The sequence below is a fragment of the Talpa occidentalis genome, unplaced genomic scaffold, assembly GCF_014898055.3.
Source record: "Talpa occidentalis isolate TD23 unplaced genomic scaffold, MPIMG_talOcc4v2.1 talOcc4.9, whole genome shotgun sequence".
In the NCBI taxonomy this organism is placed as follows: domain Eukaryota; kingdom Metazoa; phylum Chordata; class Mammalia; order Eulipotyphla; family Talpidae; genus Talpa; species Talpa occidentalis.
In genome coordinates, this window is record NW_023605305.1 from 13,791,873 (window position 1) to 13,809,766 (window position 17,894).

The 17,894-nt window shown below is 45.1% G+C and overlaps 1 protein-coding gene across 2 annotated transcripts in view; it reads left to right on the forward strand.

Moving 5' to 3' along the window:
- Positions 1-15,647, forward strand: part of NCMAP (non-compact myelin associated protein) — a 37,151-nt gene extending 21,504 nt beyond the window's left edge. The window contains exons 2-4 of one of the 2 annotated variants that reach the window (XM_054691474.1): positions 4,127-4,212; positions 7,751-7,835; positions 13,769-15,647. In XM_054691474.1, coding sequence (XP_054547449.1) covers positions 4,127-4,212; positions 7,751-7,835; positions 13,769-13,919 — 322 coding nt within the window. In that variant the 3' untranslated portion in view covers positions 13,920-15,647. Of the gene's footprint in view, positions 1-4,126; positions 4,213-7,750; positions 7,836-9,490; positions 12,145-13,768 lie in introns of those variants that run through there. The other variant, XM_054691475.1, reaches the window with a different exon arrangement.
- Positions 15,648-17,894: the final 2,247 nt, after the last annotated feature.

The window sequence follows — 17,894 nt, forward strand, 5'->3', positions numbered from 1 at the left end:
GCTTGATAGCACTGAGACTTTAACCTTTGTGCCACCAGGGAGGCCTGGTAATTCCTAATTTACAGACCACAAAAACCAACAGATGAAGAAAGGAGAGGGAAGTCACACAGCTAAGAAATAATAGAATTTAGGCTCAGGTCTGATAAGTGCCAAGAGTAATGTCATTTTGGATATTTCAGGACCGCTCTGGAGTCATGTGACCAGGGAGGGTACTGAATTTAAGGGAGACACTGACATACAGAAATAAAGGATCCCTGAGGGGCACTCTCACTCTAAAGGTTGCTTGAAGGACCTAAGAATATTTATCCTGGAGAAGAGAATCAGACACCATCCAAATTCTGTTTTCAAGGGCAGAAATCTCCTTTACTTCCAAGCAGACTGGATTTGCAGAACATTTGCCATTTGTTAGTTAAATTCAAGGGGTCATACAATAGCCGACTGCTATCACCACCTGTTAGTAAGAAGTAAAATCGATGTTTTCACGACTGGGAGGCATTGATGGGTTACCTGCTTAGAGTTGTCATTTGACTAGGGGTGTCGTGGGGTGGCAGTTGTCTTGTCATCTCCAGGAGACTTTTATCCATGCCAGAGGGAAGGAAGATACCGCTGGGGCGGAGCAGTAGGGGAGATATTTTGGACAGGTGAGGGCTGGCAACACTGATCTTCCGGATACAGCTCTTATACTCGACCATCAGAGCGGGTGGCTCAGGGGTAAATGATCATGACCCTCTATCACTTCACAAACCAACTTCCCACACAGGGCCATGTGTCAGCCACTTCACGGAACAACAGTGCTTTGTAGATTCTGTAAATGTTATTAAAGCTCTGCTGGAGGTTCAGAGAGTGGCCAAGGGCAGGAACCAGTCAGGTAGGACCAGCCAGGGCCAGGAGTCGGGGTAAGGGCTCTGGCTGTCCTGCTAAGGCCCAGCCTGTGTGGGTTTTCTCATCCGACCTTAAATTATTTGGGGCCCTGGGTGTCAGCCATTTGTGCCTTGTGTATTCACTGGAACAGAGCCTAGTGAGGGTTGATGGAGAAGCAGTTGTGGAATTAGAGAGGCATCTCAAATCCTAGCATGGCTGCATGTTAGCCTGTGAGTTTAGGTTGATTTCTTATCTGCTCTGAGTCTCTGTTTCTTCATCTCTCCAATGGGCACAGTAATGCACTTTTCCTTACCAGACATGTATGAGGATTAAGTGAGACTCCCACAGTAGGCCTGCGTGCTGTGCCTGGCACATGGTACATCATCATCATCATCATCATCATCAAATTAACTTTTGTCATGAAACCAGCTTCCCCATTCCAGTAGTTTCCTCCATTTTCTATGTTCATGGACCCTGGTCAGAGACACGTTTGATACTGAAATCCCTCTGGACCTCATTTGGTTAACAAGCATTGCTGGGGGCCTCCACATGAAAACACCCACACCCTTGGCCATGGCTGTACCACCACCCTTCCTCCCACCGTCTGATGTGGAAGGAACAGAGATGTCATTGAGAGCCTGGTCCCGAGGTGCAATAAAACATTCTCGGAGACCTCACTGTTCTCAGAAAGAAGAGTAGCTGGGTCCTTCCAAAAGCGAGTCTGTACCTAGAACTCAACGCCCAGGAGGCTACCTGAGGACTTCCAGAAGGTCCTTCCAAACCAGTCCTGGGGCCTTAGAGGCTGCATTACTGGTGAGTGTGTGTGAGTGTGTGTGAGTGTGTGTATGAGAGAGAGAGAGAGAGAAACACACATACATGTGTTTCTGCAGACCTGAAACTGTGGTCATGACCCCCAGATGTGTGCCAGGGGTAGGGTAGAACAGTGGGAAGGACACAGGCTTTGAGGTTCTCAGAGCTGCCTCAAATGCCAGCTCTGCCACTTCCAGGCTGTCTGCACGTACAAGGTTAGCTTTCATCCCCAAGTCTCAGGATTTGAAACAAGGGAAGAGGAAAACCGACTGAGATGGTGCTCTGCTAATTCTCTCAGACCGTGGGCAAAAATACCCAGCGCAAGGTCTTGGCAGGTGGTAGATTCCTGGATGTTGAGTGGTGGGCTCTGACATTCTTGTGTTGGTTTCACAGCAGATGTGTGCGTGGGTCAGGTTTCTTTACCCAGCGATTGTGCCATGTCTCTGTCCCCGGGGGCCCCTGTTTGCCTCTTTTTTCCCCCAAGGAATTGTGAGAAAGCATTATTAGCAAGCCTTGATAGTGGTGGAAACAGAAGCAGAGGGTTTTGGCAAATGCATTCTAAAGCTCTCTCCTATGTGCTGGTGTGGGGAAGAGGGTGTGGGGTGGTGGGGATAGGGAGCAGGTGTCTCTTTGGGAGCAGGACTTAGGTGTGGGATGTGGGCGATGACTTTCTTTCAAACTCTCCAAGCTTACTTTCATAGAACTTTTTCTTGTTTTGCGCTCCAGAGCCACCTGTCTATAATTTCACTCAGCAAATATTTACCAATCCCCAGTATAATAAAATACTAAGATTTACCATTTATGGGGCACTTGAAAGTACTTTCAACTCAGCCTCTCACCCTCAGCAACCTTGGGGAAAGCTACCTCCTTTTCCAGATGGACAAACCAATTTCACTATGAGATTGATCACTGCCTCTATGGGATCGTTTCCGGGCTAAGTCCAGTGTGGGGAGAAATCCAATCACTCATTCAGGGACATCCACTGGCAAGGGTGAGAAGAGTCAGGCACTCTATCTGGGGGAGATAGAAAGATATGAAAAAGAACCAGAAAAAGCCTCTGCCCTTAAGGCCCTGACAATGACGGGGGAGTTAACTGGCAGGCAAAGCAACTGAGCCGTGTGCCCTGGTGCTGTCTGCAGAACGCAGCTGTGCCAGCGTGGAGAGCAGAACTGCTATTTCTGTCTGGGGGGGAGTCCTCCTGGGGGTCACTGCATGAGTCTCAACGATGTGTTCATTTTTGAGGGAGCGCGGGCAGTGGAGCAGGCGATGGGGCCTTCTTACGGGAGACAGGAAGCCCAGTAGGGAAGAACTTTGGTTAGAGGGGGAGGTCAGGCAAAGCCTCTTTGAGGGTGCCTGAGTGGTGGAAGTCCTGGAGTTCTGGTCTTTGGGATGAAGGGACAGACAAGAGCTGGGGGCTTTAGTTTGGGCTCTGGGCTTAAAGGCAGGCAGATAAAGTGAAGGCAGAGCCCATCTTTAGGATCACTGGGTCCTGGACACAAAGCATCACTGACTGAGCCTGAGGCTGTCTGTGGGGTCCAGGCCACAGCCACCAGAGCCCCCAGCCTGGGTGCAGATGACCACCCCAATGGAGGGGTGTGGCCCCTTTTTCCATCAGGAGCTGGGAGAGTGGGGGAGTTGCAGTCCGGAGGAGGAGACTCTTGGGAGAGGCCCACTGTGGGGACTTGAAGGCCCAAACCTAGGGCAGCCAGCCCAGAAGCAGCAAAGGCCAGGAATGATGGGGGAGAGTGGAGTGGCCATGTTCAAGGCAGCTTGGCAGAGCCTGAAGCGAGGAGCCGAGGGTAGAAACAGTCTGGGAAGGGCTTTTACTGCCAAACATCAAAACGTGGGCACTGGGAAGAGGATTGTTTTTTGAGCCCAAGAATGCTGTGGTCAAACCTGACCCCTGTACGCCCACCCCCACCCCGCTATCTCTGGCACCCATGAAAATGCTTCTAAAGATAAAGTTTGTCTTGTGTTTCACTAGTGTATTCCCAGCACCTAGCACAGTGCAGCCATTTAGTAGGTGATTAATTAATGTTTAATAAATATATATACCTATATATATATATATATATATATATATATATAGACACACACACATACACACACACACCCATAGATCTTGTATTAAACATTTTTGAACCTTGGTGAAAAATATATAATATACACTAACAGGTAATACTAAAACATACACCAAAAAATTTTAATAAAGCAAATATTAAAGAAAAGAAAAAGAGACACACATTAGTGGTCAAAGTGTGATCACTTCCAGGGAGAGAGAAATGGAGTTGAAATAGGCTAGAAAGTAGACTTCAATTGAGTCTGATTTTTTAAAAAGATTTATTTATTTATGCATACAGGAACTGGGGTGTAGGCCAGAGGTGTCTTATACCTGTTGCTTAAAGAAACAGCTGTCTCTGGTTTTAAACAAAATTTTGTCCTTTGTTCTTCCCAGGGTCAAGATGACCACAGCCACCCCTGTGGGAGAAACCCCCTTCTCACTGAATGTGACCAACAGGGAAGAAGACTTTCTATACAAGAGTAAGGTCAACTTGGCTCGGTGGTCCTGGGGGTGGGGGGGGGGACATCAGTCATGGGCAACTCCTGGTGCAGAGGTCAAGAGCATGGGCGCTGGTGGAGTCTCAGTTCCAATTCTACCCCTCGCCAACTATATGACCCTGAGTATGAGACTTCATTGCTCTGTGCCTCAGTTTCCACGCCTATAAGATGGGAATATTTAGGACACTACCACACAAAGTAGGTGTGGGAGCTAAAAGAGATAATTCACTGAAGAGCTTAGAATAACCTCAATGCATGCCTAATTGGTCATCATTATTACTATTATTATGCATTGGTGCATCAGCAACACTGAAAAAGAAAAGAAACAGGACGCATGGGAGCAGACTGTGGGATGCAGGATGCCACTCAAGAGCAAGATCCTGGCCTTTTTATTGACAGAGAAGGGTGGGTCAAACTGAACACTGGATTTGGAACTTTAGGGAGGGTGAGTCTGCTGATACACTCCCAACCCCAACCCATGGCTCCAGTCTTATTAACAAGGTGTTCCACTGATCAGTCCCTGGGGCGCAAAGTGCATCCAGCCCCCCAGGCTTTCCAGGTCATACCTGGTGATGTATACCTATTGCCCCGGGCGACCAAGTGTCCTATTCTTGTCTAACTTGAAAGGAGCTTTGTACACCCGCAATGCACTGATAATTTCATTAGGAAGTCTTGTGGATTAGAGAACAATGCAAATTTAAGATGTCCCTAAATGGATCACCTTAAGATGTGTTTTTTTCACACTATTTTTGCAAGGAAAAAACATCCCATCAATTTACAAAGGAGTAAATGGATAAAGCTGGGGAATTAGTTCTGGAGAGACTTTGGCCAGGAACAAGGGTCCCCAGGAGGGAACTTTGAGGCCAACTCTTCACTCTTCACTTGTATAAGGGGAAGTTTGGGGGCCATTCCAGTCATTTCCATTGAAATGTGTATACCTCTGGGATGGAACAGACTTCCTGAACACATGGAGCTTCTCCCAGGGATCAACAGGTCCAGGCTGTTGGATTGATGGCAGGATGCACCCCTTCCATGGAGACCGAGCAAAGTGCCTCTCAGAGAGGGTCCCATGGGTCAGCCTGCTCCTGGCTGGGTGGGGAGACCAGCAGAACATGCTGAGGTGTGTCTCAAACAGATCTAAAAGGAAATGCAGGCTAGATGGATTCACTGTCAGTGCTATGGAAACAATTCTGTTATTATTTAACTGAAAGCAGAGCTTCTCAACTAGGTGATTTTGCATGCCCTAGATAGAGTTCCCAGATTCAGTAAAGAAAAACACAAGACACTTGGGAAATTTGAATTTAAGATAATAATTTTTTAAAAAGATTTATTTATTTTATACAAGAACCGGGGTACAGGCCAGAGGTGCAGGAGGGTGAAAGAATTCACCAGAGACAGAGCAGGGAGCAGAACAGGCAGACTGACTGAAATACACTGCTGAGGGGAGCAGTGAGCAAGTCAGGAGAGGTCTGCCACACCATGTGGGTTTCTCCCTGGCCGGCTGGGAATCGAACCCGCACTGCAGAGCTTCACAGTGCTGTGCTCAACCCGCTGTGCCACCAGGGAGGCCCTAAGATAATAATTTTGTATAAGTGTGTGATATGCAGTATTTGAGATTCACTAAAATATTATTCATCATTTGTCAGAAATTCTAATTTAAATAGGTATTTTCTTTTTTTTTCAAGATTTATTTATTCATGCGTATAAGAACGGGGTACAGGCCAGATGCACGGGAGGATGAGAGGATTCACCAGAGACAGAGCGGGGAACAGAACAGGCAGACAGAGTGAAATACACTGCTGAGGGGAGCAGCAGGCGATACGGGAGAGGTCTGCAACATAATATGTAGTATTTATATGTGTGTATATAATAATATTATATTCCACATTCTGCATATCATTTAAATTATAGCAAACTAAATCTTGGGGTAAGTGTGCCACCCCTACCTTATTGAATCATTCTCATATTTAGAATATGAATAGTGTTATAAGAAATATCTTCATTCATACAGCTTTTTCTGTATTTAAGGTCATTCCCAAAGAAAAACTCCCTGGAATAAAATAGATTAATTTAAAGAATAAACATGTTTATAGTTCTTGAGATCTTCAACATCAATTCTGGTAAGGATAATGATCTTGAACTCCAAAGGGGAGTTTGGCTTTGGGATAGGGTACTGATATGAAAATTAGAATCTGTGTTATTAACCAAAAGGACATTCACCATAGTCTTGTCTTTATTTTATTTTATTTTTTTAAAGATTTATTTTTATTTATTTATACAAGCATTGGGTACAGTCAGAAGTGCGGGAGGATGAGAGAATTCACCAGAGCCAGAGCGGGGAGCAGAACAGGCAGACTGACAAAGTACACTGCTGAGGGGAGCAGTGGGCGGCAGGAGAGGTCTGTGCGCCATGTGGGACCCTCCTCTGGTGGCCGGGGAGCAGCTGGGGATCGAACGGGCGCTGCAGACTGCAGGCAGCTTCGCAACCCAGTGTTCGACCGCTGCGCCACCGGGGAGACCCATAGTCTTGTGATGTAAAATTGAAAACAACACAAATATCCTGAAGACAATTGATAAACCAATTACAGCACATCGAAACAATGGAGTACAGTCATTAAAAATCATTCAGAAAGAAAAAAAATCATGCAGAAAAATCAGTGATTGCTGTAATACAGTCTATAAAGCATGGCTCCATTTTTATCAAGAATGCATTTTTTTCATATTTGTGACTTTCCTTAAGATGGGTTTTCAGACAGGATTAATAAATAATGTTTAAAAGATTGGTGGATATTTAATATGCGACTGTACACATAAGTGATCACACTGGTGAATGTATACACATATAGGTGATCAGTGGTTCTTAAGGCAGTGAGATCTTTATTACCCCCCCATTTTTACTTGCATTTATATTTTCAAAAATATGTACAAAAATCTCATATTACTTTTGTATTATCAAAAAGAGGGCAGTTCTTGGGCGTCCTTGGTGGCGCAGGCGGTTGAGCACCGCACTGTAAAGCTGTCCACAGCCTCTGCAGCACGGATTCGATCCCAGCCAGTCAGGGAGATACCCACATGGTGGGGCAGACCTCTCCTGCCTCGCCCGCTGCTCCCCTCAGCAGTGTATTTTGTCAGTCTGCCTGTTCTGTTCCCTGCTCTGTCTCTGGTGAATCCTCTCACCCTCCGCGCATCTGGCCTGTACCCCGGTTCTTGTATAAATAAATAAATCTTTAAAAAAAAAAGAGGGCAGTTCTGCAAAGCAGTGTGAAGCTGCATCAGGGCTGATGAGAACTTGGGGGGCTGATGTGCTGAAGACATGGCCCCATGGGGAGAGGCTGCGGTGCCACTCTAGATGGGGTCCCCGAGGAGTGTCCCAGGATATCACATTCTCTCGTCATCCTCTGGACCCGGTGGGGCTGTCATGTGGTGTGCTGCAGTAGGGCTCCCTTGCCCCTGCCCCAGACTCTGAGTGCTTCCTGCTCTTCTGTGCACTGTCTCCTCTCCACTCCCCGCCTCCTTGTAGGCTCTGGAGCCATCGTGGCCGCCATCGTGGTACTTGTCATCATCATCTTCACAGTGGTCCTGATCCTCCTGAAGATATACAACAGGTATGGAATGCCGGGGCTTTGGGGCTGTCTGGTGCCTGTCATGGCATCAGAATAAATGAGAACTAACCCTTGTGGGTGCCTGTCATGTGTCCAGTGGTACCAGAAGCCCCCATCAAAGGCTCCAACACTGCAGGGTTCGTTTTATTGTTTGTTCTGCTAGAGAAACTTCACAGTGACCAAATGTTTTTGTATTTGCAGGATTTTTTTTTATTATTTCATTTATGCGTAGAAGAGCTGGGGTGCAGGCCAGAGGTGTGGGGGTAGGGTATGAGAGGATTCACCAGAGACAGAGTGGGGAGCAGAACAGGCAGATCTACCGAAATACACTGCTGAGGGGAGCAGCGGGCGAGACAGGAGAGGTCTGCTGTGGCATGTGGGTCAGCTCCCTGGCTGGCCGGGCATCGAACTCAGGCTGCAGAGGCTGGCAATAGCTTGATAGCACTGTGTCTTTAACCCCTGTGCCACCAGGGAGGCCCTGCAGAAATATTTTTTAAGTGTAGTGATGGTAACAATGACCTGAGCACTCTAATGAACACTTGCATGTAATTTACAGATAATCGAGGTACGTTTCAATCTTCCTGTCTTAGGAAGGCCTCTGCTAGGCTGAACTGAATGAGCCACATGAGTATTTCAGATGACAAATGTTGGAATGCACATACTGGTCACTCCACTTTCTAGAACCATGTATGAGGAAATAAAATTTTAAAAACTAGGAAATAATTTGATTGCAGAAGAAAAGTATTATCATCTATAGGGACAACTTTGCTAAAAGTTTATTCTTTTTAAATTTTTTTAATTAAAAAGTTAAATGCAACCACATCATAGAACTAAAAGCCATTTGGGGATAAAGGTATTCTGAAGTGTATTTATTGATGAGGAAAGCTATTTATAATATATTGTTAAAGTTTATACAACTATGTAAATTATGATCACACACATCCAAAGAAGGTTCAAATTGTTGGGGTTCAGATGATGAGGTCTGGTGCATGGGGTTCTTGGGACCCTCTGAGGAAGAATTCAGTAGATGTTGCCATTTACCAGCACACAGCAATTTTATTAAGGAAAAGAGAAAAAGGAAAGAGATGGCCCCATAGATTCTAGCAGGCAGTCCTAAGAGACAAGAACTGCATTTTGTTAGAGTAAGGGATGTTTATTGTGTTCCTTGATAGAATTATTGTGGCAATTATAGCCTTGGGTAAGATTGGGCTGGTCTTCTATGATTGATAATCTTTTCTGATCTCATCTCTGGCTGATAATCTTTTCTGGCCCCACCTCAGATTCCTAGAACCTTCCATAGCCCAATTTAATTTAAGATTCATTAGTCATCCCTACCCCCACCTCTGGTGTTTGTCCTTGTGAGATCTTCTATCTTAAGTTTTTCTACTCTAGGTGTCCATCATAGCCACCTGTCTGACACTGTATTCATTCACTAGTAGAGAAAAATATTAAATACTGAATTTAGGTTAAATGAGAAATTGAAGGATCAAATTAGCTGATGTCCAAGGTCCTGTCTCATTGTAAAACTGTGGTTGGCAATTAAACAACATGATCTAATGATGATTTACATTTGTGTTTTCCCTAGAGCAGTAGTCATAGAGCCCGTTCCCCAGGACATACAAGGGAAAACTCAACCATGCCTGTGCCTCTCGTTACAGGAAAATGAGGACAAGGCGGGAGCTGGAGCCCAAGGGCCCCAAGCCAGCCCCACCTCCTGCCCTGGGCACAAGCAGCAACAGTAGCCAGCACCCGGCCACCGTGACCTTCAGCCCTGTTGATGTCCATGTGGACACTCGGTGACCCCCACCTTGGTGCTGACTTGGCCACTGTCCAGAGAGCCTTCTCCAGTCGAGACCAAGAAGCACTTTCTCTTCTGGCAGCTTCACTATGAGTTTCTTCTGGTCAGATTGACAGGGGCATTTAGGCTTCAGGCAACCCCCAACCTTGTCCAGCTCCAACGCACCCCAGGCACATCCTTGTCCCTGCTGCCACCTTCCCAAAGAGCCGTGGAACATTCCTCTGTTAACTGATGAGGCAGTGCTCTGTAGAGAATCCACTCAGGTGGGTCTGGCTCTCGCTTCCCCCAAACACCAGAGCTAGACAGACAGACAGACAGACTCTCAGATGCCAAGTCTTCTGCTCAGGAGTCAGGGCTCAGGGCAAACCCCTGAGAGTGTCATAAGTGGTCATATCAGAGTAAGGGCCATATCCACAGCTTACAGAACAAAAGCTTCAATTCCCATAACCAGGCACAGGGGAACTAACTTGGACTAACTAGCCAGAAATCCAACTTGTTAATTAAACACTTGTTCCAGAACTAGATGACCGCTGGCTGGCTCCTGACAATCAGTGAGCGTGTTTTTCCCTCTTTACGAATGGTTACAGAGAAAACTGGGTTTTTCTCAAAAGGTTTCATTAATACAGAGTCAAAGTAGAAGGGAGGCCAGGGTTTAGGGGGAGGACCCTGAGGATCATGGGTTGGAGGACAGACACTTTTGGCCCAGTGGCTGGTCCCTCCTGCCCCTCCATCTGGGGCTGTATTAACCTTGACTCAGTCTCATTTCTTGGCTCCCCTTCAGTGTGGATTCTAAGTAATCCCAATTTCAAGTTAAACCTTATCTCCAAGGACCAGTATTCGGATATCAGTTAGATTACAACTCTATATTACCTGTACCCTTCCTGATCACCTTGCAGAGCTCAGGACAAATTTAAAAGTACCACCTTCACAAACCATTCTCTGTAGTGAGCTAATCCCTTTGCCTCCTTAACCTGGAGAACAATCTACCGAGAGTGGGAAGCATTTGGGAATTAAGAAGACCTGCCGGGCAAGCCCTCCTTCCTAGCTGTGTGACCTTGGAAATGAGACTCAACTTCTCCATATTTGGTTTCCTAACCCTAAGTGGGAATGATGACATCTGCCTCACTGGGTCACCACAAGTTAAGGACTTAGTAAAGCAGAAAGCAGCACCTGTACCCGGCAGATACTCGATGATCTGGAACAGCAACAGTATCTATTCAATTGCAAGACAGAAAATTTTGAAATCAGAATGTCTTAAAATTGATGGGTCCATTAATGTAGTTTATTTTTCTTCTTTCTCTCAAAAAGTTATATTTTAATCAATTGTGCATCTTAACAGTTGAAGGCATCTTGGAAAAAAGGTAACAAATCCTTACTCTGTTACAGAAAGTGACACACTCTACCATTAACCTCAAAAATCTAGGACTCTCTTCTTCTTGGGGACCGATCCCTTTTGAGGGGAAGATCAAGAGTCTGCTCATGTCATCTCATTATAAAAATCCTTACTTGATTATATCTGGAGAGCTATTGGAAAATTCTTCCTCCCTATGCATATAACTTTTCTGCTTACTGAGTTTAACTCTCCACCAAGAACCAGACACTTTGAAAGGTGCTTTCATATAAGTTATCTCATTAGATTTATTTTTCCCAATAACCCTGGGAAATACTTTTTTTTTCTATTTGCAGATGAGAACTTCAAGCTCAAAAAGAAAAAGTACTTGCCCCAAACCATAGAGCTAGTAAAGTGCAAAGACAAGACTCAGACCCAGACCTCTTTGCCCCCAAAGTCCATCCTTTTGTTATATCACATTCTTCTCTACCATTTGGTTCAAAGATTATGGGTTGAACAAGAGAAGGATAGGTTGTCCATGTGTCCGAGTGGAGGTCAGGAAACTTCCAAACCAAAAGTGGGACACTTTGGTAGCTTCCTTTGGGGTCTCAAGATTGTAGCCAAAGTCTCCTTTCTAGCCCACCCATGCTGTAAGTCCTTCTGCTTTGTTCACTCAATCACTTCAGCCCAAGGAGCAAGGGGTGGACTGGCATTGAACCAAGGCAAAGGCATCAATTTAAGGATTCCCACCACAGATAGATTTATTTCCCAAAAATTATGCTTTAAAAAGTTTTTTTGTTTGGTTTGGAATGTTCCAGGTCTGAAGCCAGTCTCTTCTACCCACAGTGGAATCTTCCTGGAATTACTAGAGGAATATTCCTCTGGTATATGTTCTTGTGAAAGCTTAGATGTGGAGGAGAGAAGGGGAGGTAGAGAGGTGAGGGAGAAGCAAAAAAATGGGTTTAATTCTTTGTAAACTAATTCTTTGTAACTCCGTAAGCATCCTTGGGGGGTGCCTGTGTGCAAGTTGAGGTGCTACCAAACAAGCAACGTCACGGTGTCCACTCTCAGGTGGGCGCCTGTGACAGGGATCTTGCCACATGGTTGTATAACTTGTATAACAGATGCCCTTCCTGACTGACCAGAGGCTGCTTTATTTGGCCACTGAATCAATAAAAGATATTAAATGCTTAAAGAAAACTGTCTCCTGATCTTTATCCCCATAGGACAATGTTATCTCTAAGTAGAATAACACTGTGCAAACACTTGTTTCTGGCTTCTTTTACAAAACCGGGTCTGTGTGATACTTGTTCCTATTGTCACATATAGTTGAAGGTCATTAATTCGCATTCTGGTAATATTTTATTTTATGACTGTGCTTCATTTTATTTTCCACTCCACTGTCTGGTGTACAGAGACAGTGTCTAGGAGACAAGCAATGAAACAAACAGGACGCAGGGTGAGCCTTCTGTGATGGGAGGAGCCGTCTGTCCAGGGGGTAATGTATGTCTCTTGCTGGTGCACCTAGTTCAGCCAGGGCTTGGCAGGTGGGAAAGAAGACTCCCCAGGAGAACTAATACCTAAACTGAATGAAAAAAGGAGTAGGAGTTTGTCATAGGCAGCTTGGGAGGAGAGGAAGAGAGAGAAGCTTTAGTTTAGCAGCTGATGTGCCAGGCGGCGGTGGTAGTTGGGGCAGGAGAGAATGAGGTTCCAGTAAGAAGACCTGTTTGGGTGCTAAAGGCAGGGGGAGTCACTCAAGGTGCTTGAGCATTGAAGTGACAAGCCCAGATTTGTGCTTTAAGGAGTCATCCTGCTACAGTGCCCAGAATGAATTGGCATGAGAGAGACTGGAGGGTAGGAGAACAATCTCGAGTCTATTCCAAGAAGTAGCAGGCACATCTGTGTGTCTATCTGTGTTAGTTTTGAAACGCTTTTACTAAAAGCATTCTAATTGTCAAGTTGGGCTCTTTTTCTTTTTTTTTCAGTAGCTATTTGTGGGTGTGCAGTAACCCAACAAAAATGTCTCCAGGAGTCAATGCGGGCCCACGGGGTGGGAGCACACAGTACGGCATTGTCTTAGCTCTGTAGCCCTTTGTCCCAGACACCCGTGCCCTTCACAGAAAATTCCCTGGCAAAGGAACAAATTGCTATGATTCAGCAGATACCACTGCCCCCGACACCAACGGTCTGCCCACGTGTGGGAGAAGCAGGTAAAAACGAGATGACCCTCAGGTCTCCAAAGGTATGAAATTGGTCACAGTCCAGATGATCGCAGAGAGGCCCCTTACCAGCTCTAACGCAGTCTCTTGAGTGACTTTTACCTGGGCCTCCTGATATTCTTAAAGAATTGTGAAGCGCCTTATTGACCTCAGAGAAATAGAACCAATTTGTTCATTCCTTCCAACTTTCCAGCTCTTGCCTTGGAAGGGTGGAAAAGTGATTAAACAAGTGAGCAAACATTCATGTATGAATAGTCACAACCTGAGAAAAGCGTCTGTGAACTGGGTATTTGGTGCTGCATAATAAAAGCAGAGAGGAGGGCCTCCCTGGTGGCGCAGGGGTTAAAGACACAGCTTTGTCAAGCTATTGCCAGCCACTGTAGCACCTGTGCCATCCCATCCGGGGAGCTAACCCCAGGAAGCGCAGCAGACCTCTCCTGTCTCTCCCGCTGCTCCCCTCAGCAGTGTATTTCAGTACGTCTGCCTGCTCTGCTCCCCACTCTGTCTCTGGTGAATCCTTACCAACCGTACCTCTGACCTGCCTCAGCTTTTGTATGTATAAATAAATAAAATAAATCTTTTTTTAAAGTATCTTACAGGTGAGGACAGACTGGGATGAGGAGTGCCCCATAGCAATGGACAGAGGGCACAAGCAAAAGAAGGTGGACTACACATGGGGACAAGCGTGGAGGTCAAGTGGAACCACTGTCTTTGTCCTTCTGCTCAGTTTGATGACCTGAGACTTGGGCAACTCCAGTGGATGGTGATGGGACTGTTGGGCCAGAGGCCTTGGAGCTGCTGGTGGTGTTACAGAGGAAAGAGGAGGGTCCGTAGTCCCTGCCCCACCTGATGAAGCATTGCTGAGCAACCAGGAAGAGAAGTGTAGGAGAATACATTGGATGAGAACTCTTGGAAGAACACACAGGAGGGGAGGCACATGGAGCAGAGACATTTGAAGAAGTCCCGTTTGCTTCTCAGCTCTGAACTTGCACCAGGGACCTGGGGACCATGGAAAGAGACACCTGGGGTTGAGACATGTAAACACACTTGGAAAAGATGTGGGTGAGAGACCCATGGGGAGGCTGTCATAGGCAACCTTTACCATGATTTATATTTGATTTTCTTCTTTCATCCCCAACTTGCCTGGCCCCTTCTGCGTCTTTCCTATGGTTCCCGCCAGAAGGTGCCTTATGCTTGTGGGAGGCTTTTGGGCCTCAGTAGCTCTGCCTTGGGCCAACACTTTTGGCTGGGCATTTACCCACAAGGGGATGGGTAGTTGGAGAGTTTTATTACTTTAAATCCTTTCTTCTCTCTCTCCGACACCAATTCTATTACAAATCTATTATACTAAAAGTGAGCTTCCTTTGCCTTTGTACACATGGATGGTCAAATTCCTTTTAGAAAATGCACCCCTTGTTTGGGGTACCCTTGGTTGCATGCTAACAGAATCAAGTGAGTGTAAGAGGAATTTACAATCAAGAACAAATGCCCTTGGGTTTCAAGACAACTTTGAACTCTTAGTCTCCTCCCCACCATCAACAAAAAAGTATCCCAAAAGATGATGAGTCTGTTAGTGGGCAGAATAAGGGGGCACCCTAGGGCCCCCAAACCCACATACTCCAAATGGGTTCTGCTACCCACTGCATTTAAGACAAACCATTCTCTTAGTGCAAAAGAACTCTAAAAGAACTCTAATAGAGAGAGAACAGAAGAAAGGATAATAGTTTTCCATTAAAACACTCAAAGTTACCCATCTCCTTGAGGGCAAATGCCCAGCCATATAGGGTTGGCCCAAAGGGAGGCTGCTGAAGCCTAAAAAATTGATGCAAATCTAGGGCAACTTCCAGCAGGGAGCCACAGGAAAGGAGTAGAAGGGGCCAAGCAGTTGGGGATGAAAGGAGCAAAGGTCATAGCTGCCATGTTGGCTTTCCCATGTGTCTCTCACCCATGTATTTCTTCCGTGTCCCCAAAGCCCCTGGTGCAGGGCCAAGGCCAAGCAGCAAACCGGAATTCTTCCCATGTCTCTGCTCCACATGCCTCCTCCTGTCTCCTCTTCCAAATCTCCTTTAAGTCTTTTCTAGCTTCCCCTCTGCTCAGCTCCACCCTTCGCTGGGTGGGGCTGAGAATCTGGAACCTCCTCTTTTTATGAGAACAGTCTTAAACATCTGTTGTATGCCTTACTATATTTAAGGACACTAGACTGAATAGATAGTCAGGACTCGGCTAACAACCAAACTAATCAAATCAAGTCCTTGTGAAATCTTTTTCTAATGAGAGTCCTGGCCTAGCATGACCTATTATCCTGAGATAATAGACCGCCATCTAGTGACTTGTTATTACTACTGTAGAAATATGTAAGAATTAGAAAACCCCAGATTGCTACTTCCATGTTTTATGTATTTGATACTTATATATGGAAAAACAGCTTGAAATCTTGTACTTTGACAGCTTGATATATTAACAATAAATTCAACCAAGTTTTTACTTTATTTTGAAGAGTTTCTGGCCTTGTAATCTTCTCTGGTTATTTGTAGGATAGAAAAACAGTAAACAAAATTGTCATGCAATTATCACTGAAATAAATTATCACTGAAATAAATATGGGAATAACCACAAGGCACTAATGAATCATAAAGTGTCTATTTAATATAAACATGTATAGTACAGTGGCTAAAGAAAAGCTTTAGTGTCTAGAAACTATTATTCCTAACTATGATGCCAGACTTAATTCAACTATTAAAACTCTTAATAAAAAGTTGTAGTTATACTCATACCCACTGTTAACATTTTATACTTTCTTGATGAAACTTTATTCTTGTATCCCAAAATTTTATTCTATGATGGTAATTTTAGCCTAGGCAGAATATTATTTTTAACGCTCAACTATCATGTATTTACCCAAAATAAGTATTTCTGGACATCTACCTAGAATCTATTATATGCCAGACTCTGGTGTGGATATTGACAATAAAGAAGGGAGGGAAATATAATTCTTATCTTCAAAGTTCTTGTGGGGAACAGGAGTAGAGATGAATATATACGTAATTAGAAGATACTGAAACACACTAGAGGGACTGTGGGAATCCTGTTTTGGGAGGTCTGGGCCAACGGTTTGGACAGACTCAGCAGCACCCTAAATAATAATCAGTAAGTACTGACTCTTACTAAACAGAAATACTTCCAGGAAGCCATCTCATGCAAACTAAATCCTAAAGGAAGAATCTGAGCTGGACCATTAAAAGTTTAAAGGTAGAGAGGCAAGGTGGGCAGGGCAAAGGAAGGACTGGAACAGACTAAGCAGGGCAGAATATGTGCAAAGATCCTGACAGGAGAGAAAGGATACAGAACCCTTAAGTGTACAAGCTCCTGTCATTACATTTTTGCAACTTACTGAAGTTCTTCACCTGCTTGTATTCATGTCCTGTGCAGTTCCTTCCAACACTAAATAAGTACAATCTGTGTAAACAATAGGATATTGTGGAAAATATGATCTTTGACTTCTGTGGTTAGGTTATAAAAGACCTTGTGGCTTCTGTTTTGCCTTTTTTATTATTAGTGTTTGCTGTGGAGGATGTCGTTTGCCAAATCATATACAGCACTGTTGAGAGTTCTGGTAGGCTAGGACCTGAGACCCTTTGCCAACAGCTTCATGAATGAGGCTTCTTGGAAACAAACCGTCCAGTCCCACTTGACTGTAATCTAGCCATTCTCTTAACTAAATTCTCTTGAAAGATCTGACCAGAACCACTCAAATAAGTCATTCCAGATTCCTGATGCAAAGAAATGACATGAGATAACAAATGTTTTAAGCTGCTAATTTGGGGAGTAATTTATTATTCAGCAATAGATAGCCAGTGCATTCAATAATGTGGTCCAGACACCATCCAGAGGAAAAAAAAAAATGATCAGCTTTCATCCATCAGTCATTTGCTTCTTAGTTATCAGATTAATGTATAGTTTTTTAAAAAGATTTATTTATGCATACAAGAACTGGAGTACAGGCCAGAGGTGTGGGGCCTGAGAGGATTCACCATAGACAGAGTGGAGAACAGAACAGGCAGACTGAAATACACTGCTGAGGGGAGCAGCGGGTGAGACAGGAGAGGTCTGCTGTGCCATGTGGGTAGCTCCCTGGACAGGGATCGAACTCGTGCTGCAGTGGCTGCAGATAGCTTCTTAGGTTGTGTCTTAACCCCTAGCGCCACCAGGGAGGCCCTAATGTATACTTTTTTGGGGGGGGGGGATTTGTTTTTGAGGTATTTTATGAAAATTGTTAATCTGCTATATCTAGGATGCCAGAGCAGAGTTGAAAGGAGGGGGAAAATGATAGGGAAAAAATGGAAATAATAAATTTTTTTTAAAGATTTATTTATTTATGGGGCCTCCCCGGTAGCGCAGAGGTTGAGCAGTGCGTTGCGTAGCTGCCCGCAGCCTCCGCAGTGCCACTTCGATCCCAGGCCGCTGGGCGAGGGTACCACATGGCGCGCAGACCTCTCCTGCCGCCCAGCTGCTCCCCTTAGCAGTGTATTTTGTCAGTCTGCCTGTTCTGCTCTCCGCTCTGTCTCTGGTGAATCCTCTCACCCTCCTGCGCTTCTGACTGTACCCAGTGCTTATATAAATAAATCTTTAAAAAATATTTATTTATGCATACAAGAGCTGGGATACAGGCAGAGATGCGGTAGGTGGGAGGAGGGGAAGGCAAGAGGATCCACCAG